The following is a 27524-nucleotide window of genomic DNA, read 5'->3' on the forward strand; positions in this document are numbered from 1 at the left end:
GAGAGTTAGGGTATAATTGCCTTGAGGGGCTGATACCCTCAAAACGGGAAAGTTGGGAAGGTGTGGCAAAGAGGGGAGAGTTGTAAAGTGTGATGGGTGAAAGGAAGGGGTGGTTGCTTTAGAAACTTGCCCAGACTTGAAGTAGAAACCAGAGTGGGATGTGACACATCTTACTAGTTATTTACTGGTCACACACCCAGGAGAGAGTCATCAATAGTCCTGCATATGGAAACAGGTGCTCCAAAGGACGTTAGTGTTGGGCACTCCATAGCCTTTCAACCCTCAAGGTTTATAACCTCCTGGACTCTCCAGTCTTCCTCACCCTACAATACCAATCAGCTGCCAAATCTTGTTATTTTTTATCTTCCCCACATTCACACACATATGTGGCATTGCCCACTACTGACATCCCTTAGAATAGTCGTGTCCATAAGCAGACAAAATAGACAGATAGGCAGACATGATAGATAGACATAATAGACATGATGGATGGATGAATAGATAAATATGATAGATGGATAAACAGACCTGCTAGAAATGGATAGACATGATAGACAAACATGATAGACATATAGATGATAGATAGGCAGAAAGACAGACAGACATAGGTAGATATTTTTCTCTTCATTCACATAGTCACCATTTTAATTGGGGTCTTTATTAACTTTCCCCTAGACTACTACAGTAGATTTCCAGTGGGTCTCCTTGTCTCAAATTTCACCCCATTAAAATCCATCCACCACATAGATGTCAAAGTGATTTTCTTAAAGCACATTTTGATCTTACACACAAACCTCCTACTCAATGGCTCCTTGTTACCTTAGAATAAATACACATTCCTCTGGCTGGCATTTAAAGCTTTTCAAACCTGCCCTCTCACCATCTGTCTAGTCTATTTAAGTGTGATTCCCCTCTATAGTCTCCCATCCAATCACTGGGGCCTCTTGCTGTTCCTCACATACAGTGTTCCTCCCTTCATCTCTTTGCCATTGCATAGCTGTCCTCAAAGTTTGGAATTCTCTGACCTATAACCTCCACCTCTTGATTTTCCCTGCTTCCTTGAAGATTCAGCTCAAGAGTCCCACCTTCTGTATAAGATCTCTCCCAGCCTGTCCCACCCCACAGTTGCTAGTGACTTCCTCTCTGAGATTATCTCCCATCTACTTTCTATATATCTTGCATACATAGCTACATACATACATACACATATACATTTATATATTTTGTGAATTTTTATAAGTTTACATAATTTCTCCTTCATTAGAATTTTTGCTCTTTGAAGGTAGGGATAAATTGGGGTTTTTTTGCTTTTCTTTGTATCTCCCAGCCCTAAACACAGTAAATCTCACATAATAAGAACTGAATAAGTGCTTGCTTACCCTGTTTAGAATTCCCTCTTTATCTTTATTTGACTTATTTTTATCTTTTAGAATTCCCAGGCTTCCATCAAAACTCACAAATTCTACCTTTTTCAGCTGGCTTTTCCTTCCTCTTCCCCATAAACTAGTAAATTTCTATTCTGAGGTTCCCTTCCATATACTCTATGTATCTTGTAGAGGTCTATTTGCTGATTCCATGAGAAAATAAGCTTTTTGAGGACAGGGGCTATTTGGGGGAGTTTCTTTAATTCCCTAGATCTTAAAACAGTGCTTGACATAGTAAGTATCTAATAAATACTTGTTGATTGATTGATGCATGTCCTTGATCAGTTAGCCTGGAAGGGCTAGGTTATCATCAAGAATCTACAAAGGAGACCTTGGGTAGGCAGATGAGTCCTAAATGTGGACAAACTACGTTGAGATTGAGGCTTATGTAATGTAGCCATATTGGGCCCACCTGAACTGGTTTTACCTGTGTGATGGGGGGGTGGGGGTGGAGGGGGCTGCAGTCACCTAGCAGGGGAGGGCAGGTTGTGATCAGCTTAAGGGAAGATATTATGGACCCATTCACACTCTTACAATTCTTCATTTCACACCCCAAGCTCTAGGTCTGCTTAAACTCCACCCATACTAATCCTTGTTTTCTTTTCCCTGTTCTAAGCGCAGGAATGTAAGAAAATACTCATTTAGGGGGATGAAATAAGTCCAAATCAGGGGTTCTGTGTGTGTGTGGTGGGGGGGGGTATATGATGGATCCCTCTACTAGTCTGTTAAGTCCCATGGACCCTTAAATTCATAAGATTATTAAGGTAATCAATTATATTGAAATCAAGATGTTACTTTTCCCATCCAAGTTCACAGACCTCCTTAAATCCACCCACAGTCCCCTTGTATCCTAGAACTCAAGTTAAATGCCTTTGTAATTCTTGCTGCTTAACCCCAGTCCCAAATGAAAGTACTTCTGGAAGGGCACTAGGACCCAGGGCTTCTCTCCCCACCCTCCATCCTTACACCCCCCCCCCCCGTTCAGGCTCACTAGAGACATCTGATTTAGACCCAGACCTTAAGACTAATCTCGCCCAGTTTCCACAGTTTTGGGCACAGGGTGCCTACTCTGGGATTTCAGCAGGTTCCCCAACCAGCCACATCCCTCTTGCCTCCAGTTACACTCTTCCTCTCGTGAGCACACTGACTCAGCTCCAGTCAGACTTCCCATAGCTGAATCATTAACTAATCCGCGTCTTTCCCATCCTCCCTTCTTCCTCTTCATCTCTCTGCTCTCCCGTCTGTCTCTCTCCCTCTTTTTCTCCCTCCCTTTCCCTCCCCTTTCCTTATCTGTCTGTATCTCTGTCTCTTTTGAGTCTGTTTCTCTGTTTGTCTCTCTTATACACAGACTTTCTTGAATATACCTTTCTTCTGCTTCAGTCACCCAACAATTGCTCTTATCTTGCACCAAAAACGTACCAGGTGGCCATTCTCAGTGCCAAGCTGAACCACGCTCAAGGATCACTAGTCTCAAGGTTTGCCTGAATGCTTTAACTCAGCTCGGGAATCTTTGGGGCACTCAACCAATAAGCTGCCTTCTTGCCACATTGCACCTGCTTCTTTGCCCACCTGTCTATCCCACTTGTGTCCCTGGGAGTCCCACAGAAGTGCTGCCTCTGTCATGAGCCATCCAGAGTATGGCGAAAGGGGTCTCTTTTGGTCATGCTTCAGGGGCCAGAAACAATCAAAGAGGCAGAGACCCTAACCCACTGTAGGGGCTCAGAGAAGCATGTCATCCAGGGGAGGGGGGAGAGGGATGCCCTTCAGTAGGAGGAGCGGTCCTAAATGAGTTGTCACAGCTGAAGAATGAACCTTAGAAAGAGAATGGGTGTGTCTGGAAACAACTCAACTGAAATTACAGGCAAGCAGGGGAGATCCCCTCAGGTTGGGTGGTGTGGAATGGTCAAGATGACTTCAGTAGGATTTGGGCTGATTCAGGAAGTACAACTGCTCTTACCGGCACTCAGACTCATACCTTCCCTGAATTAACTCACTAATGATTCATTCTTCCAGCCCTACTCCAAGATATCACCGTAGTAACTGAAGCCTGGAATGGGACCCCAAAGTTATCCTGGCAGCAAAGAGAGCAGGAGCAAGTCACCACTTACAAAGTGGAAGGAAATGTTCCTTTTGAAAATTCCAGTCCCTGCCCTGGATTGGAAGATGTGTCCAGGACTGGAAGTATTCCCTCCTGGCAGAGCTAGAAGGAAAAAGGGGAAGCCAAAAATAATTGGAGCTCTTCTAGGCCCACTCCAGGTCCCTTTTTCTTATCTTCCTACATACTGTCTCAATGATCACATCTAAATAAAAATCTATGTATCCAGCCCTAATCTACACCCAACATAAGTATCTATCCCTAATCTCTCCTAAACTTAATCACTTATCTCCAATTGCCTGCAACACACATTTACATCTGAATTCCAAGTCCCTTCAGGATTTTCATCCTAGAAAATCTAAGACAAAACTCATTATGTTCCCCTCCCAAGCCTACTCTTTCTCCAGACTTCTTTATTTCTATCACAGATTCCTAACTTTCATCATTCTTGGATTTTTTCTCTTCCTTACTTTCTAAACCCAATCAGTTTTCAGGTCATGTTTATTCCATCTCCACAACATCATCCACCTCTGTCCTCTTTTTCCCTTAAAGTAGTGGTCACTACTTTAAGTTTAAATTCTCAGCTCCTGCAGTAGCTTCCTAGATGGTCTCTTTCTTTCTAAACTCCATTCCATTCTCCACAAATCATCTTCCTAAGGTACAGGCTGACTATGTCAATCCTCCTCTTAAAAATATTCAACAACTTATTATTACTTTTAGGATAGGTGTTCTTAACCAGAGATTCATGAACTTATTTAAAACAATTAACTATATTATAATAATTGGTTTCCTTTGGAAATCTAAGTGTTTTATTTATTTGCTAACATTCTGAGGTCTATAGACATCATCAGACTGCACAAGGGGTTCTGTGTCAAACATACACATACACACACATACATACATATATATATGTATACACACATACACACACACACACACACACACTTAAGAATTCTGTTCTAGGATAAAATAGAGACTTTGGAATATATCATTTAAAACTCTCAACAATCTAGCTCATAGCTACCTTTCCAGACATCCCATTTTTTACCCCTTCCTAATTTCTATTGAGGGGATCATCTTTCTAATTATTCTGGTTTACAACTTTAGTGTCATTCTTGGGACTTCCTTCTCCCTCTCCCCCCACTTGTAATCAGTGGCCAAACCCTCTTGATTTGACCTTCATCACTTCTAATTTCTGGGTCCTCTTCTCTCACACAACCATCACCCTAGCTCAGTCTGCCAAATCTCACCTGAACTATTACAGATAGCTTCCAATAGGTCTTCTTGTCTTCAAACTCTCTCCATTATAATCCATCCTTCACTCTGCTGCAAAATTGATGTTCTTAAAGTGCAGGTCGGACCATGTCATTTCCCAGGTCAAGGATACAATGCAAATTTCTTTTTCTGTCACTTAAAAACTTTCTCAATATGGCTCTAATCTATTTCCCCCCCATATGTTAATCCCCTTCAAATCTTCTGTCAAGTGGCCTATTTGCTCTTCCCTCTACACAATGTTCATTTCTTTGCTGCACAGGTTGCTCCCTTGTCTTGAATGACCTCTCTCCTCATCTCCACCTTGTGGAATCCCCAGCTTCCTTCAAATCAGTTCAGTTCTCTGCTTTGTTAACAGTTGCAAATGTTTTTTTCCTTCTCAAATAATCTCATCTTTACTTATTTGTGCCCATATATAATTTTTTTCTCCTCGATTACATGTAAAACATTTTTTTTAACACTTTTTAAAGTTTTGAGTTTCAAATTCTATGCTTCCCTTTTATCCTTCCCCCTTCCTGAGATGGTAGGCAATCTGATATATGTTATACATGTGCAATCATATAAAACATTTCTATATTAGTCATTTTATGAAAGAAGACAAAGGAAGAAGGGAGAGAGGAACGAAAAGAAGAAAAAAGGGAGGGGAGAGAGAGAGAAAGAAACAGAGGAAGGGAGGGAATAAGGGTGGGAGAGAGGAAGAAAGGAATGAAGGGAGGGAAAGGAAGAGCTGGGAGGGACCTTAGAATCATAGAACATGGAATTCGGGGCTTTAGAGAACACTGATCCAACTTCTTTGTTTTATAGGGGAATCTGGACAGATGCACAAGGAGGAAATTGATCCTCAGAGAAGGGAAGGGTCCAATGTCATATAATTAACAAATGGCAACAAGAAAACTGGAATGCAAGTGTCCTGACTCTCAGCCAAAGGTGAGAAGCTTAGACATAGTGAGACAATTTGAGTTTAAAGCATCCATCACTCCCATCATCCACCTTGTTTGCTCCTATTATTTTGAAATGGAGAAAGTCATACTGCCCATGGTGTGTGACAGACTACACATTTGTCTTCTAATTTCAATTTGGCTCTTACCACCATAGACCAATCTCTTTCTTTTTCCCTAAGTAACTCTTTACCACATTACTTAAAATAGCAATTTCAAGCTTCCTCATCACCAATTGCCTGAACAATTGCCATAGCCTCCTAATTGGTCTTTCTGCCTCTAACCTTTTCCTCTGTCCAATCCATCCTCTACACAGCTGCCAAATTTGTTTCCTAAATGGCAGGTCTGACCATAAATAGCACTCTCCTACTCAATAAGCACCAGTTGCTTCCCATTCACTCTACAAACAAATATTATTTAATATTATCTCATTCTTTTTTAATGTCTATTTTATGTAAGTTTTATAATGTACAGAAATAGTAATACATAATAAGCATAATATAAATGTCTTGCACATTTATCAATATATGACATATGAATATCATATATAATGTGCACAAATACCAGTGTTAAGTGAAAATAATAAGTGTTGAGTTATTATTGAATATTATATAATTATTAAATTCTGATTAAATATGAATAAACATTAATTAATAATAAAATTTAAAAACTACTGGGGATGTTTGCTCAAAAGGATTCAAAATTTTATTGAGGATATTTTACTCAAGCCAAAAAGTGGAGGCCAGTGATTGAACGGAAGATTGGGTAGACCCTGTGAAGGATTTGTGGAAAGGCAGAGAGGTAAGAGCTTAATGTGAGAAGGTGTGCATGAGTCTTAAGCTCCACTTTGATATAAGCACCAGCCTCTGTGAAGTCACAGAACCATGGAAGTGTTGAGATAATTATTTTCCAATGTTCCCTTCACATTCTAACTTCTAGCCAAACTGGATTATTCATCATCCCCTGGACATTTCTATACTCACTCAACTCTTAACTACTATTCAGGCCTTTCTATCTGTCTCAAATTCTGTGTATCTGTCCTTAGAATGTTCATCCCTCAGCTGCCACTGCAGTTCCTTCTTTGCTTCAAGGCCCAGCTCTGATACTGTTTTCCCCAAGGAGCCTTCCATGACACTTCTCCCACCCAGTGGCCTTTCCCTTCTCTGTTTCAATGCATTTTATGCTAATTGTATACCCTTATAATGGGTCCATTTGTCCTATAGTATCTGCACCCATTTCTGATCTTGTCAGGAAGATGGCAAGTTTCCTGAAGCTAAGAATCCTGGTTCATAGGTTTAGAACTGGAAGGGATAGTTAAGGTTGCCTCATTAAACTCCTTCAGCTGAACTCCTGCTTGAACAATGTCTCCTTGTAGAGAATCAATCCGGGGAGGATGCCTTAGCCATCCCTAACAAGGTGGTTATATTTACTGTGCTAGTGAAGCAGCTAGCTGGTGCAGTGAAAAGTGCACTGGGCCTGGCGTGAGTCAGGAACTTGAGTCAGCTAGTTGCATTGTCCTAGCTGCTTCTGTCTGCATCAGTTTACTCAACTGTAAAAAATGGGATCAATAATAGCACCTCTCTTCTATGGTTGTTGTAAAGATCAAATGAGGTAATATTCATATAGTATTAGCAGTTAGCATAAAGTATTGGTGGTTCTGGGAGATGACTAAAAACCATTACATTGAATTCCCAATCCCTATATTTTTGCCCACCTACATTTTTTATTTCCTTCACAAGCTAATTGTACAATATTTCAGAGTCTGATTCTTTTTGTACAGCAAAATAACGGTTTGGTCATGTATACTTATTGTGTATCTAATTTATATTTTAATATATTTAACATCTACTGGTCATCCTGCCATCTGGGGGAGGGGGTGGGGGGTAAGAGTGAAAAATTGGAACAAGAGGTTTGGCAATTGTTAATGCTGTAAAATTACCCATACATATAACCTGTAAATAAAAGGCTATTAAATTAAAAAAAAAAAGTATTGGTGGTTCACTATTCTATAATTCTTTTTAAGTTTTTCTTTTTATCATAACAACCCTGTGAGATAAGAAATACAAGTATTATCATTTTTATTATTGCCAAGTATAATCATTATTCCAGTTTCATAGATGAAGAAACCGAGGCTTACCTAACACCACACAGATAATGTCAGAATGATCTTTGGCAACATGTTGTAAAGTATTGTGTTTAGAGTCAGAGGAATTGGCTTTGATGCTTATAATTTATATGACCCGGGAAAAGTTAATTTTTCTGAGCCTCAATCTCTTGAAATTTCTTGAAAATGAGGGGATTCAACTTGACATTAAATGCAATCTTCTTCTTCTACATAATATTGCAGATATTATTACAGATGCTCAGTGTGATAGGGGTTCAGAGGAGGGAGAGAGAGATCAGAATCCATTTCAGAAACCAAGCTTCAACTCCCTCTGAGTCCTGAGGGACATCTAACTTCAGTCTTGACTCAGCAAGACTCAGTAACTCCCCCCAGTCCATTTCACCAGCACGGTTAGCCCAAGAGAGGGCGTGCTGGGTACCCCTAGGAAAGTGCTATACTTACTGCGCCTGTAAGAACATGAGTGCTCCCGATGAACACAGAAACCATCTGAAGAAAGAAATGAAAAGTATAAAAGATTAGTGTCATAGGGAGCTAGGTAGTCAAAAGGATAGAGTGTTGCCTGGAATCAGAAAGATGCATCTTCCTGAATTCAAATCTGGCCTCAGGCACTTACCATTAGTATGACCCTGGGCAAGTCACTTAACCCTGTTTGCCTCAGTTTCCTCATCTGTAAAATGAGCTGGAGAAGGAAATGGCCAACCACTCTATTATCTTCACCAAGAAAATCCCAAGTGGGATCAAAAAGTGGGACACAGTTGGAACAACTGAATAACTCTTGGGAAGTGCTAGAGGTAGGACTAGTTAGATTTCATAATCATTGGAAAGAAGTTATCAGAGTGGTCATCTGGTCCAATCTATGCCTAAGCAGGAATCCCCTCTATAACATTCCCAATAAGTGATCATCCGGGCTTTGCTTGAAGACCTCCAGTGATGGAAAACCCACTTCATTTTCAGTCCCATTATTGGACAACTCTGATTGTAAGGAAGTTTTTTTCCCCCCCTCCCCTTCTCATATTGAGCTAAAGTTTACCTCTTTGTTATTTTGTAGGGTCATGGATTTTGATCATAGATTTAAACAACCTCTAGATAGTAGGTACTTAGGAAATGCTTGATCCCAATTTAATTAGTGGGCTGTCAAAAGCTTCAGAGAGGTCAAATAGATTGAAAATTTAGAAGACATGTATCTAACAGTTAAAAGACCTTTGATAATTTTTGAGAAAGTAATCTCAGTAGAGTAGTGAAATCAAAAGCAGACTGAGAAATGAGAGGGAGGTAAGGAAACAGATGCAGTTTCTCAGAACTGGATGGGATCTTAGAGGTCCTCTAATCAAATCCACTCAGTTTATAGAAAAGGAAGCTGGAGACCAGAGAAATAAACATTCTTGCCTAGGTCATATGGATAATAAGTGAAAAGAATATGAACCCAGGTTCTCTGACTCTAAATTTAGGGCTTTCTTGAACCAAATCAGTTTTGCTTTTTAATCCTAAGTAAAATTAGTCTAATCCCTCTTTCCCACCATAGCCCTAGAAGACAGGGATTATTTCTCTTTCCCTTTCCTAGTCTTTTCCAAATTAGATATCCTCACCTTTTTTTAATCCCCTCCTCCCAATTTTCAGTTTTCTTCTAACTTTATGACTGAGAAGAATGATTTAGGGGAGAGAAACAAGGCTCAAGGATGGCATAATAAAGTCACTTCCCTTCTCTTCAGGACTATAAAAAAATTTAGTATCCTTTTCATGGTGCTTGGAGATACATCATCCTACCCTTTTCATTTCTCTAGTTGACAAATCCATCCCCTACTCTCTTGCTCTCTTTAAGCAATCACAAAGAAGATTCCAGGAAATGGAGAATACCTTATTGCTGTCAAACATGACAATGTCGGTCTCACTTGGAGTTCGGTTTTTGTCCCAGTTGGAAGCATCTTCAAAATTGGTGCTTGGAATCCACTGCTTATACACAGCAAGGGAAACCTCTGCCAGGGGTTGAGGAGAGAAGAGAAGAGAAAAATAAGATTGAGGTAACTCAAGAGCTATCCAGGATAGGCTTTTGTCTCCACACACCCATCTCTTTTTAGTGGATGCTCCTAGATCTAATTTCCAGAACTCACCCATTTACTACCAAAGAAGTACTTCCTGGTATCTGATATAAATCTTTGCTGTAACAATTCAAGGACATTTCTAGATCTTGAGACTATCAGAGTTGAGAGAAGCTTTAGAATCATAGACCATAGTGTATCAGAGCTGAACCTTATACAGTGGTTCTCAAACCTTTGTTCTCAGTATCTTCATGTTTAAAAAACTATCGAGGATCTGTTCAAAGAGTTCAAATGGGTTATATTTATAGCTATTTACTATATTAGAAATAAAAAATAATTTTGAATTTGTAGACCCTCTGAAAGGGTTTCAGAGACCCCAACAATTCTTTGGATTATACTTTGAGGACCACTGCAATGGCTGGAAGCCAGAAGGGGAAAGTGACTTTTGCCCAAGGTCTACAGTAACCAGGACCAGAACCCATATGACTGTATTTAAAATCAGAAGAGCCAAATTTTAGCTCTGTTACTTCCTACTCATATGACTTCAGGCAACGACTTCAACTTTCTAAAGTTTGTAACAATAACTGAGGGAGTTAGACTGATCATCTCTCTTTAACTCTAAATCCTATAAACCCAAGTGTCTTTTAATGACCCCTCCAACTTTCCAATTTTCTCCTATTTGTGACTGAGAGGAATGAACTGGTAAAGAGGGAAGAGGGTCAAAGATGACTGAATAAAATCATCTCACTTCTCTTCAGGACCATATAAAAATATCTGGTATCTTTTTCAAAGTGCTTAGATAAATTCATCCTATTTCTTTCTCCAACACCTCAGTGCATTCCCTTTAAACAGGCCAAATTTATCCAGGGGCTTATTGGGAATATTGGGGACACACAGGTATACAAGAATGTACCTGTGCAGAACATACAGGTTCTGTCATTGCTCCTGGCCAGTGTGATAGGAAGCAAGAACCTAGGGAGTTCAGCCCAGCCTGCAGGCAGACAACAGAAAGCTGCAATCTCTGCAGATCAGCTGCTGGGCCATAGAGAAGCTGACCTTCTGGATTAAACAGCAAAAACCATGGACCAGAGGTCAAGTCCCCAGGTCTAATACTTTCTAACTAGTTGACCAGAATTAAGTTACTACTCTCATATTCAAGGCAATTCCAATAAACTTATGATGGCCAATGCCATCTCCATCTAGAGAACTGTGGTGACTGAATATGGATTGAAGCATAGTATTTTCACTTTTTTTAGTTTTTATTTATTTGCTTGTTTTTTTCTTTCTCATGGCTTTCCCCGTTTTGATCTCATTTTTCTTGTACTACATGACAAATATAGAAACATATTTAAAAGACCTGCACATATTTAATCTATATCAGATTGCTTGCAGCCTTGGGAAGAGGGGAAGTAAGGGAGGGAGGGGAAAAATTAAAAAAAAACTTTGCATGTATTTGGAAAAATAAAATACTCTCAAAATGTTTTGTTTTTTTTTAAAGTTACTATCTCTCCCTCATTTGACTTTTTCTAAAACAGAGAAATGAGTAATTTCACTAGCTCCCTCACTAGGCAAAGGGTCCACTTTCTAAATCATCACATGCTATAGAAAACCCTATCTTTACTGATATTGGCAACAATATCCTGTTAATCAGAAGTTCTCTGAGGCTTGCAGGAGGCACATCCTGTTTTTATTTGTGCCCACATAAAAACCTCATCCCTGGGATTTCCTCATGCAAGACAACTTAGCAGCCCATGTTCTTTCTCCTAGGCTCCTGTCTCTTGGAAATAAGAACAGCATCTGAGGCTTCATGGAGCCTGGGAAGCTGTGGGCGGATGAATGGGGGTGTATGTTGATCTGAAAGAAACCCGTTGAGTTCAGTGAACTTGAACCAGGGCTGTGGGGGAGGCTCCCCAAGGAGAATACAAACTGAGCTCATCAAGCCTGAGGGGAGAAGTAGGAACGAGGAAGTTTGACAAATTAAATTAAATTCAACAAACATTCTACTTCCCCTCCCCGGATCTCAGTTTTCTCCTTTGCAAAATCAGGAGGTTGGACTACATGGTCTCTAAGGCCTTTTCCAGCTTTAAATTGTGGGCTCTTTGACCTGTGATTCAAACTCAATTTCCTTATATAAATATTTCCTATGTCTAAAGCCTCATCCTGGGTACTGAAGTAAATAGAAAACTGAGTAAGACATCATCCTTCCCCTCAAGGAATTCACACCATAGTAAGGATGTTCCCAGACTGGTTGGGATAGAAATGGGGGCTTCTGTAGCAAAATAGATATTTTTCAATATCCAAGATATTTGGGAAATTCTTCCTGGGGTGGGGTGGGAGAAGGGACATTCCTCACTCAGAATGCCACTGAGGGGTCTTACAGAGTCTCCCTGATCAGCTGACTATGGACGAGAGATCTTTCTTGCTGCTGAATTCCTAGAACCTTTCAGATAGAATCGCAGGATCTTTTGAGTTAAGAACAACTTCAAGAACACATCTAGTCGAGATTGCATGTGAAAACAGGAATGTTTTCCCCAGCACAGGGCTTTCTGGCTTCTGCCTGAAGATATCTCACAACAAGGAGCATGAGGTAAGCATGGAGTAATGGAAAGGGTATAGAATTGGAAGCCAGGAGATCTGGGTTCAAAATACTGGCTCTAATACTTATTAGTTGTATGACCACAAAGAAGACCCTTTGCACTCCATATGAGATAATACATATATGAGGAGGGATTGCATCAGGTGGAATACTCTGCATTTGCTTAGGTGGTAAAATGTTTTAAAGAACTATTATTCTATTACTATATCTGAACCATGGTTTTGTCATCTGTGAAATAGGAACACTGAATCCAGCCTACCTCACACTTAAGATAAGGAAAGAAGTAAATAACATTAAAATGATCTATAAATGTGTTTTTATTACCCATCAATAATATTTTATTAAGTGCTTGTACTGTGTTAGGTATATAAAGACAAAAATGAAACAGTCCCCTCCCAAAGGTAGTCTATTTTTGGCCTGTTCCATTGATCTAAATCAGGGCTCCTTAAGTTTTTCCCAGGCGGGATCCCTTTTCACCCAGGAAATTTTATGTGACCCCAGGTATACAGATATATAAAAATAGGTATACAAATCAAACATTTACTGATAAATCATAATTTCATTAACCACCCCCCAAATTGTTATATGACTCCACATGGGATTTAAGAAGCTTTGATCTATACCATTGATTAGAGAAATGCAAATTAAGGCAATCCATGAGGTACCACACCTCTCAGAATGGCTAAGATGACAGAAAAATGAGATATGGGGAAAACTGGAGCATTAATGCATCATTGATGGAGTTGTGAAATGATCCAATTGTTCTGGAGAGTAATTTGGAACTATGTCCAAAGGGTTATAAAACTGTGTACAGTCTGATCTAGCAGTATCTCTACTAGATTTATAACCCAAAGAGAACACAAAAGAGAGAAAAGGACCCACAAATGCAAATATATTTGTAGCAGTCCTTTTTGCAGTGGCAAGGAATTGGAAACTGAGTGGATGCCCCTGGAGTTAGGGAATGACTGAATAAGTTATGGTATATGAATGTTATGGAATATTATTGTTCTATAAGAAACAATCAGCAGCATGATATTGGAAAAGCCTGGAAAAACTGATACTAAGTGAAGTGAGCAGAACCAGGAAAACATTGTACACAGTGATAACAAAATTATGTAATGATCAACTGGGATGGACTTGGCATTTTTCAACAATGAAGCAAGTGAAGGCAATTCCAATAGACTTGTGACGGAGAGAGCCATCTGCATTTAGAGAGAGAACTATGGAGACTGAATATGGACTAAAGCACAGTATTTTCACCTTTTTTGTTATTTGTTTGCTTGGGTTTTATTTTTCCCTTTCTTGTGTTTCTTTCCCTTTTGAACTTTCTTGTGCAGCATGATGAATATGGAAATATGTTTAGAAGAATTGTACATGTTTAACTTAAATAGGATTGCTTGCTATCTTGGGGGGAGGGAGAAAAATCTGGAACATAAGGTTTTGCAAAGATGAATGGTAAAAACTATTTTTGCATGTATTTGGAAAAATAAAATACTATTTAAAAAAGAAACTTTGCTCTAAATGGAGTGGCTGATCTCAGAATTAGGAAGACCTGGGCTCATGTTTCTTCCCTGACTCAAGCTGGAAACTCAGGACAAACCACTCAGTGTTTTAGTGCCCCAGGCACCTCTATAAAATGAAGACATGAAACGGTTGTCAGTGAATTGGTGAAAAGAATTTCTTTGCCAGGTGTTTCTTGTGCCGAAGATATAATAGCTCCAACCCAAAATTGTTAGGTACGATCACACATGTTAACATGTTTCCTATCTTGTTTCCAATTTCTCATCTGTATGTTTCCACAAAATATTAGTAAGCCTCAAAGAAAGGCTTCCCACATATTGGATATATCTTTTATGAAGGATTTGTGGGAAGATGTGGCAAGAATCACAATGAATATCAAGAAGTTATAGAAGGCAGTGACCAGCACCGGGGAAAGGAGTAACTCTACTGATGGACATGGCCAGCTTTTGGGAGAAAGAGGCCCTTAGCTGGGCTCCTAGCAGGTATGACAGTAGGCAGGTGAGATAGTAAGATGGTAGGCTGGTAGGAAGATGATAGATGGCAGACAGGTGAAGATAGAAGCAGGAAAGAAAGCTAAAAACAGAAGAAAAAAGGACAGAAGACATAGAAGCAATGGAGGAAGCCACTTAGAGAAGTTGCTAGGAGTTGTGGTTATAGCAAGCCTCTGTAGCTAATTTGCTGGGTGTTGTATTATTTAGAATAGAGGCATTGCTTTGCCAAGAGCTGATTGACTGGAGAAAGAGTGAATCACTTGAAACTACTGACTGAATCAGCCCGATAGATTGCAGCTGCTAGAATTTATCAAAAGAAAGCAGAATTCTTTACTTTTTAAGAGTTATCTGGGCTTTTTGCCCTGTCGCACCATCTAAAGTCTGCTAAAGGGGAGAGCTCTCATGGATGCCTCTGTTTCTCTTTATCACCCTCTATAAGCGTCAGAGGGGAAGAAGAAGAGGAAAGATGGATTTTGTAGCTATTTTGAGCTATGCTGATGCATTTTGCACTTAACACTTTCCCAGCATCTTGCCAGGAGGGTCGGTCTTTGCTAAGAGTTTGACCCTACTCAGTGGCATGAGAGTAGCAGAGTAATGACATCCAGCAGGAGAGCTGTGAGGTCCAGAGGAGGAGTAGATAGCAGAGAAGCATTTTTGCCCAGCAGGTGACATGTTTGATTGTTTTCTAAAGAGACCAAGGATTTCAAGGCCTGCTGTCTCAAATCCTGGGTTGTTCATGGAATCAGAATGTCCCATTCCTATGCATGTGCCTCCCTGCTAGATATTTTAAGGGTGTGACCCAAGTCTCCTGCTTAGACACTGTATATATTGTTAGAAAAGTGTGATCCAGGCTTATAGATGAATTGTTATATTTTTATTCGTGATTTTGCCTTCTTTCAAGTAAATATGATTATTTCCACTTAAATGTTATGATTATTTTTGCATTCACATTCTCATTTTTAAGTGTTTATCTTTAAGAGTTAATGAAGCTATGTATGGAGAGGCTTCACAACATTCCTTTGTGCAGGGGAGTGGTCAACAGGTATTCTACACTGTACACATTTTAGGACTCTTTCAATATATCAATCAGCTGTGCTGATTAGTTTTCTCTTTAAAAATACTATTTATACTGACTTCATTTTGAGATTTAAGTTTCATTCTCTGATATATTCCACCTGCTGGTAGAATTTCATCTCATCTCCCTCCCAACTCAAAAAGTCCTTAATCTTTCCTCCACTTAGAAATCAGATCAGGTAATCTTGGATCTTGGTTTATATCCTGTTATTTTTTTTCTGGTAATGCATAAAAATCTGTCTTCCCTGGTATTTGGGATCTAACACCAGCTAACAGGCTTGATTCCAATGTGTTACGCAGTTGGTATTCATTGCTTAATAAATCAATATTCTCAGAAAAAATTAAAATACTATTTATTTTCTGGGAGAGGAAGGGAAAGAAAGAGAAGACATCAACTTATTTTTAAAAATAAAAGAATGAATGGCGTTATTGTGACTGATTTTTGTGTAAATAGTGGAGAGGTACAGTGTGAATAGGAGGACTGCATCACCTCCCTATCTGGGTTGACCACTACCATCTTGAGAGACTTGAATGCCAGCAATATGGCAATGGCCACAGCTGCCTCCCACTCCACTTCCTACCCTTAACAAAACTGATCAAAATAAAACAAAACAAACCTATACATGTCAGCATGAGGACAGGTTGAGAGAAGAGAGAGACAGAGAGAAACAGAGACAGAGAAAAGGAGAAAGGGAGGGAAGAAAAAGGGAAGGAGGAATAGAAAGGAAGGGAGAGAGAGGGAGGGAGAGACAAACAGAGACATCAGGAAAGAAGAGGGATTGGTTGGTTGTCTAAGGACATGTCACATCCAAGGTATGATATAAACACACACACACACACACACACACACACACACACACACAATTATAGCTTCTTTCAGTGTTGGGGAAGGTAAGAGCTACCAAGAATCCAGGAACTTCATTCCAGCAAATATTTCTATACCCTCTGCCTTCAACCTTCCTTGATTGGCTTCTTACACGGCTCCCCCAACCCAAAACTCTTAATCCTCATTTCTTGATAGTGAGTGACTACATGGCCCAAAGGAAGAAATGAAAAAACAAAGAATGTCAGAATTAGATGAAACCTTAGAGACCATGGAATTTTGGAATTTAGTGCTGAAAGCATCTCAAAGATCATCTAGTTTAGGAGTATCAAACACACTGTCCCCTCCTTCCCCAGCATGCAAAATGCAATATTTGATCAAAAATATAATAAGCTATATATATTTATATATATTGCATACATTATACTATTATAGACATTATACTTATGTATTATATTGTATACAACATATATTTTATAGTATATTTATTATACATTATATAAGTATATATAGCAATATATTATTATATACATTATATTATTATAGACATATACTTATGTATTATCTTGTATACATTGTATAGTATATTTAGTATACATTAGTATACATGATATATTTGCTATATATATTATATTTTAAAAACTAAGTCAATATGTAATCCATAGGGATCCATATGTAAACATTAATGATCTAGTTGCTATTTGAGTTTGAACTAGTGATCTAGTCCAATATTCCCATTTTCCAGGTAAGAAAATTGAGGTTTAAAGAGGGTTACTTTCCCAAAGTCACACAGGTAGTAAAAGAGCCAGAATTAGAACCAAAGTGTTTTAACTCCTAATTTAGTCTTCTTTCCATTACAACAACCCCCTCGTTTTATAAAGGAGTAGACTAAAGCTCAGAAGAGAAAGGCTTGCTGATATGGTGAGTTAATCAGAGAGTTGGGACTGGAACCAACTCTCCTAAATCTTAGTCAGACACTCTTGTTATTAGACCAGAAAGGAGGATCCAGGAGTCCCAGATAATTGAAAGCAGTGTCAAATTTTTTTTTCCCCAATGTGGTAAATGAGCTATGCATTCCAGGAGATGAGTGAGATGGGTAAAATATGAGTTGAGTAAAATATTGGGGGGTTTTTCCCCTTTTTCTTGGCTTCCAAACCTAGAGACTATTAGTTCCAGTAACTAATGAATAATGAAAATCATAGCTCTTATTTCTATTGCTCTTTAAGATTTTCCTTAATGTGATTCAGCAAATGAATCAGTTTTATTAATCCCATTTCACAGATAAGGAACTTGAGACTCAGAAGTATGAAGAATGTCCTGCCCATGATTACATAGATAAGATAAGATTACCCATGATTACATAGATAAGAAGTTTTAGAGCCAGAATTGAGTCTCTAGAGGCCATGTTAGAGTGATAACAAGAGTAAAAGCCTTGTCTCTAGAATCTGTGTAAATCTGAGATTTTGTACAATTTTATACAAATAACTGGAAACTCCTTAGGCTTCCAGTAAAATGAAGAGATTGGATTAGATGTCCTTTTGGTCTCTTCCAGCTCTAGGTTTATAATTCAGACACCGAAAATTATTATGTGACTCTGGGCAACATCTGTCTACCTCAGTTTCCCTATCTGTAAAAGGGGGATTAATAATAGAACTCACTTCCCAGTATTGTTGGGAGGATAAAACGACGAATAGTTTTATTTTTAATTTAATAAACTATTTGTCAGGCACTTTGTAAACTTTAAAATGCTATATAAATACCATTATTATTATTGTTATTTGTAGTATTATCTTCTCCATTCTCCCACTCAACTGATGTAGTTGCCAAAACTGTAAATCCTTGACATAAATAGAAAAGTTCTCAGTGGGACACAAGCTCAAATCCCATTCACCCACCCCTGCTGTTTTGGAATAGTTCCTGCCTCAACTTCACCATCCGGTGGGAGAAGGAGGAGACAGGGGAGGGAGGAATTCCAAAAAGGGAGAGATAGGAACAGACTTTCCAGGATCCTAAAGGATATGAATTCCAGCAGAGGGTCTGGCCTGCTGCCTGCCCCTCCCTTCCTCTCTCCCTCCCTTTTCTTTTTTTCTTTTCCTGTTTCTTCCCTATCCCCTCTACCTCACTCCTCAGTCATTTATCAGGAAGCCAGTCTGTCCTCCCCCACCAACTCTTATCAACAAGATGATGCTCATTCCAACTTCACATATGTCTATGTAACAAGAAGCTAGAGCCCAGCTTCAGGAAGCATTTCCTGCTTCAATAAACAGCTAAATGCGAAAGTGGAATTTTAGAAGAGCTGTAACTGTAGAGATGGTCTCCACTCCATTTCAGCAAAGACATTCACATCTTTTGCTCTCCAACCTTTTGCCCAATTGGCATCTTCCATCCTGTCCCACCTCATGCTCTTGGAAAGGGACTAGCACATAGTAATGCAGACCAGCAGTGGAGAATGCTAGTTGCCAAATGTCAGAGTTGGAAGGAATCTTAAGTTTATGAAGTTGTAATTTCATTGCAAGGACCTTAGAGATCCAGAATCTAAGATCCACAGCCACCTGGCTGGTTACTGGCAGAGATGGGGTTCAAAATAACCCCAGATTTTTCTGACCCTAAACCTCACATGCTTTTCCAGCATATACCGCTGTTCTCCTCTTCCCATTTCTTCCTCCCTCATCTGAACAGCTGAGGGACAACAGTAAATTCTGAAGAGAGAGTTGTAGAGAAAAAAGGCTGTCTGTGGTGAAATCTGGGGAGATGAAAGTTGAAAACAAAGCTTAAAAAGCCTTAAAATCAGAGAACATAGAACAACATAACTAAAAGGCGTTAAATATTCTTGCCTAAATCTTTCATTTTACAGATAGGGAAACAGCCTTCCTAAAGTCAATCAATCACAAGCAGTTATTAAGCATCTATTTTGTGTCAGTTACTATATTAGTCATCAGGGATAGGACAAAATGAATCAATCCCTGCTCTAACAGGGGAGCCAACATGTATGACTAAAAGTATATACAAGATAAACACAAAATAAGGACTAAGGCAGCTAGGCAGCTTAGTGGATAGACCTCTGGGCTTAGGGTAAGGAAGACCTGAGTTCAAATGTGGCCTCAGATACTTACTAACTGTGTGACCCTGGGCAAGTCACTTCACCCTATTTGCCTCAATTTCTTCAGCTGTAAAACAAGCTGAAGAAGGAAATGGCAAACCACTCCACTATCTCTGTCAAGAAAACCCCCAAAAAAGAATCTTGAAGAATTGGACATGACTGAAAAGGACTAAATAACAACAAAAAATTGAATGGAGTGAGGGAGGAAGCCAGAAAGATTTGACACTTGAACTGAATTTTGAAGGAAACCAGAGATTACAAGAGGAAAAGTTGAGGTAGGAGGATATCCCAGACATGAAGGGATAGTATGATCACAAGCCTAGAAACCAGATATTGAATGTTGTGTGTAAGGAACAAGAAGGACAGTTTATCTGGACCAAAAATTACAGGAAGAGTATAAATGTGTGATAAAAGTGGGAAAGAGCTTTTAAGGACCAAATACAGGGGTTTGTGCTTGACTCTACAGGCAGTAGTGAACCACTGGAGTTTATTGAGCAGGTGAGTGACGTGATTAGACCTATGCTTTATGAAATATTGTTTTGGCAGCTGTGCAGAGAATTTGTTAAAGAGGAGAGAGAACACAATTAGGGAAACCAGATAGGAGGCAATACACAGCTCACAGAGTGAATTCCATCTACTTAGTTCATTTTATTCTTGTAGCAATCTTGAAAAGTAATAAGGCTAGAGGCAGCTAGATGGCACAATGGGTGGAGCACAGGACTTGACTTCAAATTTGACCTCAGCCAATTAATACTTCCGATGTGACCCTGGGCAAGTCACTTAACTCAGTTAAAAAAAATGTAATAAGGCCAGAGAATTATATACTCATTTTATATTCATTTTACAATCCATAGTCAAATTGCAAAATTAAGACGAGAGAGAGACAGAGAGAGAGAGACAGAGACAGAGAGACAGAGACAGAGAGACAGAGACAGAGAGAAAGAAAGAGAGAGAGACAGAGACAGAGAGACACAGAGAGAGAGACAGAGAGAGACAGAGAGAGAGACAGAGAGAGACAGAGAGACAGAGACAGAGAGAGAGAGAGACAGAGACAGAGAGAAAGAGAGAGAGAGAGAGAGAGAGAGTCAAAAAGCTCTCCAAGCTGGGTCTAAGTTCTACCCCAATTCTCTCATTCCCCTCCACCCATTTCACAACTTCCTAAAGATTTTTGAGAGGTTCTTAATAATTTTAAAGAATGTAACTCTTGTCAAAGGCACACATAGCATACAGATTTGTTCATGTCTGACTTGGTGTCCCAACTGATGTAATTTGGAAACTTACTTTCTGCCTCCCCCAAGGGCCCATGACTCTCTTCCTCCAGGCTATTTGAGGAAGTAACCTGAGGTCATCTGAGCAGCCTTCTCTCTGTTCTGCCTTCACCCACACCCCAAAGGGAATTGCAATAATCTAAGGAGCAATGGGGGAGAAAGGTTGGAATGTTTTTCTGTGTTTTGAGAACCACAGAAGATGTTGGTATAATCAGGATACGAACCATTTAAGGGGACACCAGACTCCAAACATTAACTTTGAATTTAGAACTGTGGGGTGGAGTGGGACAGGAAGCCTAATTTTGATGCGTGGGGCATCTTGATATGAAAAAAGAAATCTTTCAGAAATTCAGAAAAATTTATGGGGAAAAAAATGGATGCAAAGTGAAGGAAGCAGAACCAAGAAGACAATATAAATAAGGAGCAATGTAAATGAGAAGAATAACTAACACTTTGTAATTCTGATAACCAGTTTGGAATGAGAAAAATGTATCTCCTTCTCCTTGCAGAGTTGAATGACTGGGTTTGAAACTGTGTCTATCCTCAGACTCAACTGACAAATTGACTCGTTTTGCGGAACTGCTCTTTTCTCCTTGCCTATTTAAATTTTTTGTTACAATGATCCACTGGGTAGAGATCTATTCACAAATGGTGATAAAGGACAAAAAATCAATTAAATTAAAAAGAAATATAAGAAGAGGAATGATTTTAGAAATGACTTGGAAAAAATAAAAACTAAAAACAAAACAAACAAAAAAGAAATGATTCTTGGAACAGCTTTTGAGTTGTAATAATAAATAAATGACTGGGATTCTGGATCCTAAGAGCTGGTCTCCTGGGAAGGGGAATGACTACCATCTTCTGGGAGGTGAGGAGAATTGCAGGAGATGTGAGCCACAGTCCTTGAAAATCAGGACAGCAGAGAAATCTTTCCAGAGCAGGCTGTGAAGGGAGCCAGCCACCAGTCACATTTATGTGCTGAGGGCTACTGAAGAAGATGGTAAGGAAGCTTTGTGTGTCACAGGAGCAGAAATGGAAGCAATGGAATGAAGCTGGCACAAAAAGGAATGACCTCTACGTACCCTACATTGTAAGTCAGCAGTATCCAACTCAAATAGAAACCTTCATCCTTGCAGACTGCATATTGACTTAGAAAACCACAAATCGATATTATCTGTGTTGCACTGTATTTTTATTATTTTGGTAAGCATTTTCCAATTATGTTTTAATCTGGTTCACCAGGTCTATAACCTGGGAGTTACAGACCCCATGTAACAGCAGGGTGTGATTTTGACACTTCTATATAAGTGATTAAAGCAAGTATTGTCATTTTCTAGGGACTCTGACCTGAGTACTATTTATTTTTCTTAAAGCCTTGTGAACGTAGGAATTTTTACAATTCCTTGTAAAAAAGGAATTAGTGATCATACCCCTGGGGAGGTATCAAATGTTAAAGTCCCTGTATTAATCAGGTACTGGCCACAAGATAGACTTAGGTCTTCAAAGTATACTCATTGTGTAAGGAATGTCTCAAAAAGGAAGTAAAAGAGGGAAGGGGAAGAAGCATTTATTAAGCACCTTTTTGTGTCAGCCATGTGCTAAGTGCTATACAAATATTATCTCATTTGATTCTTACAAATATAATATTTTACAGTTGAGGAAACTGGAACAGGTAAGTCAAACATCTTGCTCAGGATTCTGCAACTGGAAGTATCTGAGGTTGGATTTGAACTCAGATTCTCCTGACTCCAAGCCCAACATTCCATCCACTGCAATATTTATATGCAACAAAAGTTACCTTAAAATTTTTTTTCTTAACCATAAGAGTGCCCAAAAGTATAATGAGCTGTCTTGTCAATGTAGTAAATTTTTCAAAATTGAAATGATCAAACAGAGGCCGTCTAGCCACTTGTCAAGAATGCTGTAGAGGACATAACTGAAAATGTGGAGAAGAGGCCAAGAAGACCATTTGTGAAGGGACTTTAAGCCATTTCACACCTCAGCCTTAGGGTCCCTTGGACATTAAAAAATCCGTGTTAAAGGTATACCTTTGCATAGCATCTTCTCTTCTAATAAGGTTTTTACTTCATCCATCTGTTTAAGCCATCACAGATCTGAATCTGAAAATGTGTGAATCTCGGGGGGAGAGAGGGTGAGGTACTAAGGAACTCAGATACTGCAACCTGAGTGCTTGCAACAAATGAATCTCCTGGAATGGGATTTCAGTCTACTCCTAGGAGATCTGTCTTTCCTTTCACCTTTGTTTTCTTCTGCTCTTGGGATCTCAAAACCTGGACCTCTGAGATTTGATACTCAGATATCATAGATATCTGGTCATTCCCCCAGGTGATGGTGTAATTAATCCCTAGTCCTGCCCCTTCTTCCTTTCCTGTGATTCAGAATCAACACTGACTGAGGTGAAAATCCTCTCTTCCTCCTATTTCTGCATGCATTTGTCTTCCACAGTTCATATTTCCCTTTGCCCTCCTGTTAATGTTTACCTTTCAGTCTCTTCACTTCACATGATCTATCTCTTTGCACTAAAGAAAGCTTGGTTCTCCCTATAAGACATTCCACCTTAGAAAATCATCTCCAGTTCTAGGTGCTCCTTCTTAGATGCCCCCCCAAAGTACTATATTGGGAAATATAGATATATTCCTTATACCCCAGTTCCATTTCCAAACTGTTCCTATGCCACTGTTATTTGGCAATTTCTCTCCCTTCTCTCCCTATTTCCTGAAATTCTAGGCTCTTGAATAGTTCCCGACCTATCACATTATCTTCATGCCAAGCTGTTGGTATGCATCCCTCTTCCTTCCTCCTTCTCTTTCCAACTCTACCTCAGAGTAGTAATCATATTAGTAGCCATTTCTAAAAAGGAAGTGTCAATTAATTGCCTTATGACTCCAATTTATGTTCCCCCCTTCCTCTAACTATCCCTTGCTGAGCACCCCTCCTTTTTTGTGGGTTTTCTTCCCCTATTAGAATATAAGATCCTGAGGGAAATGACTGTATTTCATTTTTTTTTTTGTATTTGCATCTCCAGAGCTTAGTATAACACCTGGCACAAAGTAAGAACTTAAATACTTTTACATTCATTCATTAATTTGAATTTCACTCAATCCACATTTGTCACCTAGTCTAATTCCTTGTCCCAGTCATCTACTGAACTTCATTTGACTCTCCTTTCTTTCTCAAGGAGTTCATTACCTATCACCTTAACCCCTGCCTTCATAATTGGGCACTTCAATATGCAAATTCATATCTCCTTGAATATCTTGGATTTTCAATTCATCAGCTTCCTGAAATTCTATGTCCCCTACCTCAATATAGCCATAGTACAAATAGAGAACCTATAACTGTACTCCAAATTTCCCCTCTGACCAAATTTCCTATCTTTAAATCTCTCCCTCTAACTCTGCCTGAAACTATTCTTTATCTTTACTATGATCCCCCAGTTCCTCTGTTCTGCCCTGCATTCCCAGCCCATCACCTTTGTTCTAATCTCACTTCTTTCCCATCACCATCTCTCCCTCCCCCTTTGTTTCACTAGTTCAACTGTTCACTATAAGTTCTCCTTGAATCCTTCCCTCACCCCGATTTTTCTATCCCCATTCTTGGCAAACTCCAACCTGGTATTACCCTCATCATTTGCTTTCTCTGTTTATTCGTGGGCAACTGAATGGTCTAGGAAAAAGTTATGCAACTGGATTTTACTATAAAGTTATACTACTTAACCACAACTGAGTCCTCATTGCTACTTGACAATTCTTTTATCCTTCCCAAACTGACTTTTTCTTTTTAAAAATGGACTTTTAAAAATTAATGAAAATTCACCTTCTCTCCCTTTCACCTCTTTCCCTCCCTTGTATTAAGAAAGAAAAATAATTTCTTTGTTATAAACACCAAAATACAAATTCCTGCCCTGACCAAGGCCCCCAAAAATGTCTCAATGAGTCTATCACCTTTCTGTCAAGAGCTAGGTAACATGTTTTATTTATAACTTAAGTCTCTTATTTGTTGTTATTTTGTCATTTCTCTAATTTTTAGTGATTTAGACTATTTTTATATGGCTATTGATAGCTTGGGTTTCTTTCTTTGAAAACTGCCATTCACATTCTTGGATTATTTGTTAAAGAATGGCTCTTATTCTTATAATTTTTTGCAAGTTTCTTATGTATAAATTATAGAAACGAGACGTTAGTAGAGAAGCTTGCTGTACAGATTTGTTTTCCCCATTTACTTGCTTCTCTTTTAATATTAGCTGCATTGCTTTGTTTGTGCAAAAACTTCTTATTTTATGTGACCCCACTGGTCCATTTTATCTTCTGTGATCCCTCTTATTCAGTCATGAATGCTCTTTATTATTAGGTCTAACAGATATTGTTTTCCTTGCTCTTCTAATTTATTACTGGTGTCATCCTTTATGTCTAAATCGTGTTGCCCCTCTTGATAGATGGTATGCAGTGTTGATTTAGACCTGTTTTTTCTGTCTATCTCTCTCTTGAAATTACTTTGCATGTACTTTATTTTTGCCTGTCTGTGTACATCTTATGTCTCTCTTGCTCCTGGAGGATAAGGAGGACAAATGTGTATTGAATTGAATAGTCCAAACCTTTTCCCTCTTCTTTCTTCTCTCCTCTATTTTACAGATTATGAAAATGAATCTCAGAGGGAGGAAGGGACAAGCCCAAGGTCATACAATTATACAGATACAGAATTTGAACCCAGGTTTCTTGATTCTAAGTCTGGAGATTTTGACACTATATCACAGGGATCAAGAGAAAAAGATTTTATGTACTTCAAAATGCTACAGGAATAGGAGCAATCCTTAGCCTTATTCAAAACATTAGTGTATCTCTGGACTGGGTGGTCTATAGCTTTCTTCCACACAGCACATCCAAATTATTTGCAGCTGTCCGGCTCCTGTCTCCATAACCCCACCCAGTCCTCCCAGTCCCCCATCTTCTGTATTTAGGAAATTCTGCCCAGACCCAGTCTCCTGGCTCCTAATCTCATGTTTTCTGATTCCCAGCCCAACAAACCTACCGCAGAACAGGAGACAGAGCAGAACAATGGGAAGATGCCAGCCTTCCATTACACACAGTCCCAGGGACCCGAGGCTGTTTTCTGCTTCTCTGAGCCTTCCCAGACTTTGGACTCTTCTGGCTCCTGGGATCCATGTGATCTGACCCAGGAGGGAACACCCTGAGGAGGCCAGGGAGCAACCAGGAGATCCTTAGCCAGTTATACATTGACAGGCTCTTACTGGCTCTAAGGACCAAGTCCTTCTACCCTCATTCTCAAGGATCTTCCTTGGCTCCTGACAGAAGGAAAACCTGGGAAGTGGGAAGATCCATGCTTCTTTTATAGACTGGCTCTGAATCATTCAACCTTTGGGGCCTGCACAACACCCTCCAAGGCTACAAGTTGCAGAATAAGTGACAAAGACCTCAGCTCCTCACTGGGGATTCTCTACATTGATGAAACAGTAATGAGAAGGAGAATGATATTAATTGACAACTTTAAATTGCTTTAAGTTGCTTAAAGTGCTTTAAGTTTTGCAAAACACTTTACATATATTATCTTGTTTGACCTTCACAACAACTCTGGGAGGGAAGTGATATTATCTCCATTTTACAGATTAATTATTTTGCCCATGGTCACACAGATAATAAGTATCTGAGGTAAGATTTGAACTGAGGGTTTTCTAACTGTAAGCCCAATACTCCAATATACTGATATCCTAGATCAGACCTAAAATTCCAAAGCAATAGCAGAAATAATAACCCGTTGAATTTATAGAGTTTTTATATCCATTCTTTGAATCATTCTCATGATTTTGCCAATCAGGCAGGGGTTAGTACTATTTACTCGTTATACACATGAATCTACTTAATATCTATATGATCTTGAACAAATCATTTGAGTCTAGGAGTTTTGACATCTTTATCTGTAAAAACAAGGGACAATAATACTTGTTTTATTTCACAGATAAGAAAAATCTGGAAACTTCAAAGGGCTATAGAAATATGTGCTATCATCACTAAATAATCAAGCATCATTTGACAGAGGAGAAAAATGCACATAGAGAGATGATTTGTCCAAGTGTCTAGGTTCCCAGGCTAGGGCTATTTTAGTAACAATAGAATTTAAATTGAAGGCCTTCCCTTCATCTCAGTCTTCTCTTTGCCTTTTCTTGCCCATCTCACTGGCTTCCCTCCAGATAATGTTGTTCTTTAGTAATGTCTAACTCTTTGTGACCCCAGTTGGGGTTTCCTTGGCAGAGATACTGGAGTGGTTTGTCCTTTCCTTCTTCCTTACAGAGGAGGAGACTGAGAGAAACAGGGTTAAATGACTTGCTTAGGGTCACACAGCTATTAAGTGGCTGAAGCTGATGCTGTTTGAGTGATCTAGATTAGTGGCTACAAGAGAGTTGTTAAGAATCCCCTTTAAATGTGCCGCAGGTTTTAGGAGTGAAAGAATTCACTCATTCCTGAATTATTAGTTACAAAATGAAAGTTTATTGTTAGATAGAAATCAGTTTACCCAGACACTGATTTCTATTGTGACAGATCTATGGAAAATGGAGTTTTGCACTGAAAATGCAGTTCTCAGTGGACAGAAGGTCCTGACAGTGAAGGGAGCTACCAAGGTCCATCTGCAAAAGACCTTTATTGAAGAAAGCTATTATATTGGGTCTTAGTCGGGGCTGGGACAGCCCAAGTTGGCTCATCTACTAGCTGGGTTTCAGCTTGAGC

At 39.2% G+C, this 27524-nt stretch overlaps 1 protein-coding gene across 1 annotated transcript in view; it reads right to left on the reverse strand.

Annotated features, from left to right (window-relative positions):
• Positions 1-25984, reverse strand: part of AMN (amnion associated transmembrane protein) — a 78495-nt gene extending 52511 nt beyond the window's left edge. The window contains exons 1-3 of the mRNA XM_031953206.1: positions 25813-25984; positions 9709-9827; positions 8296-8340 (exon numbers count right to left, since the gene is read on the reverse strand). Of these exons, the coding sequence (XP_031809066.1) occupies positions 8296-8340; positions 9709-9827; positions 25813-25861 (213 nt within the window). The 5' untranslated portion in view covers positions 25862-25984. The remainder of the gene's footprint in view (positions 1-8295; positions 8341-9708; positions 9828-25812) is intronic.
• Positions 25985-27524: the final 1540 nt, after the last annotated feature.

The sequence above is a fragment of the Sarcophilus harrisii genome, chromosome 2, assembly GCF_902635505.1.
Source record: "Sarcophilus harrisii chromosome 2, mSarHar1.11, whole genome shotgun sequence".
Lineage (NCBI taxonomy): Eukaryota > Metazoa > Chordata > Mammalia > Dasyuromorphia > Dasyuridae > Sarcophilus > Sarcophilus harrisii.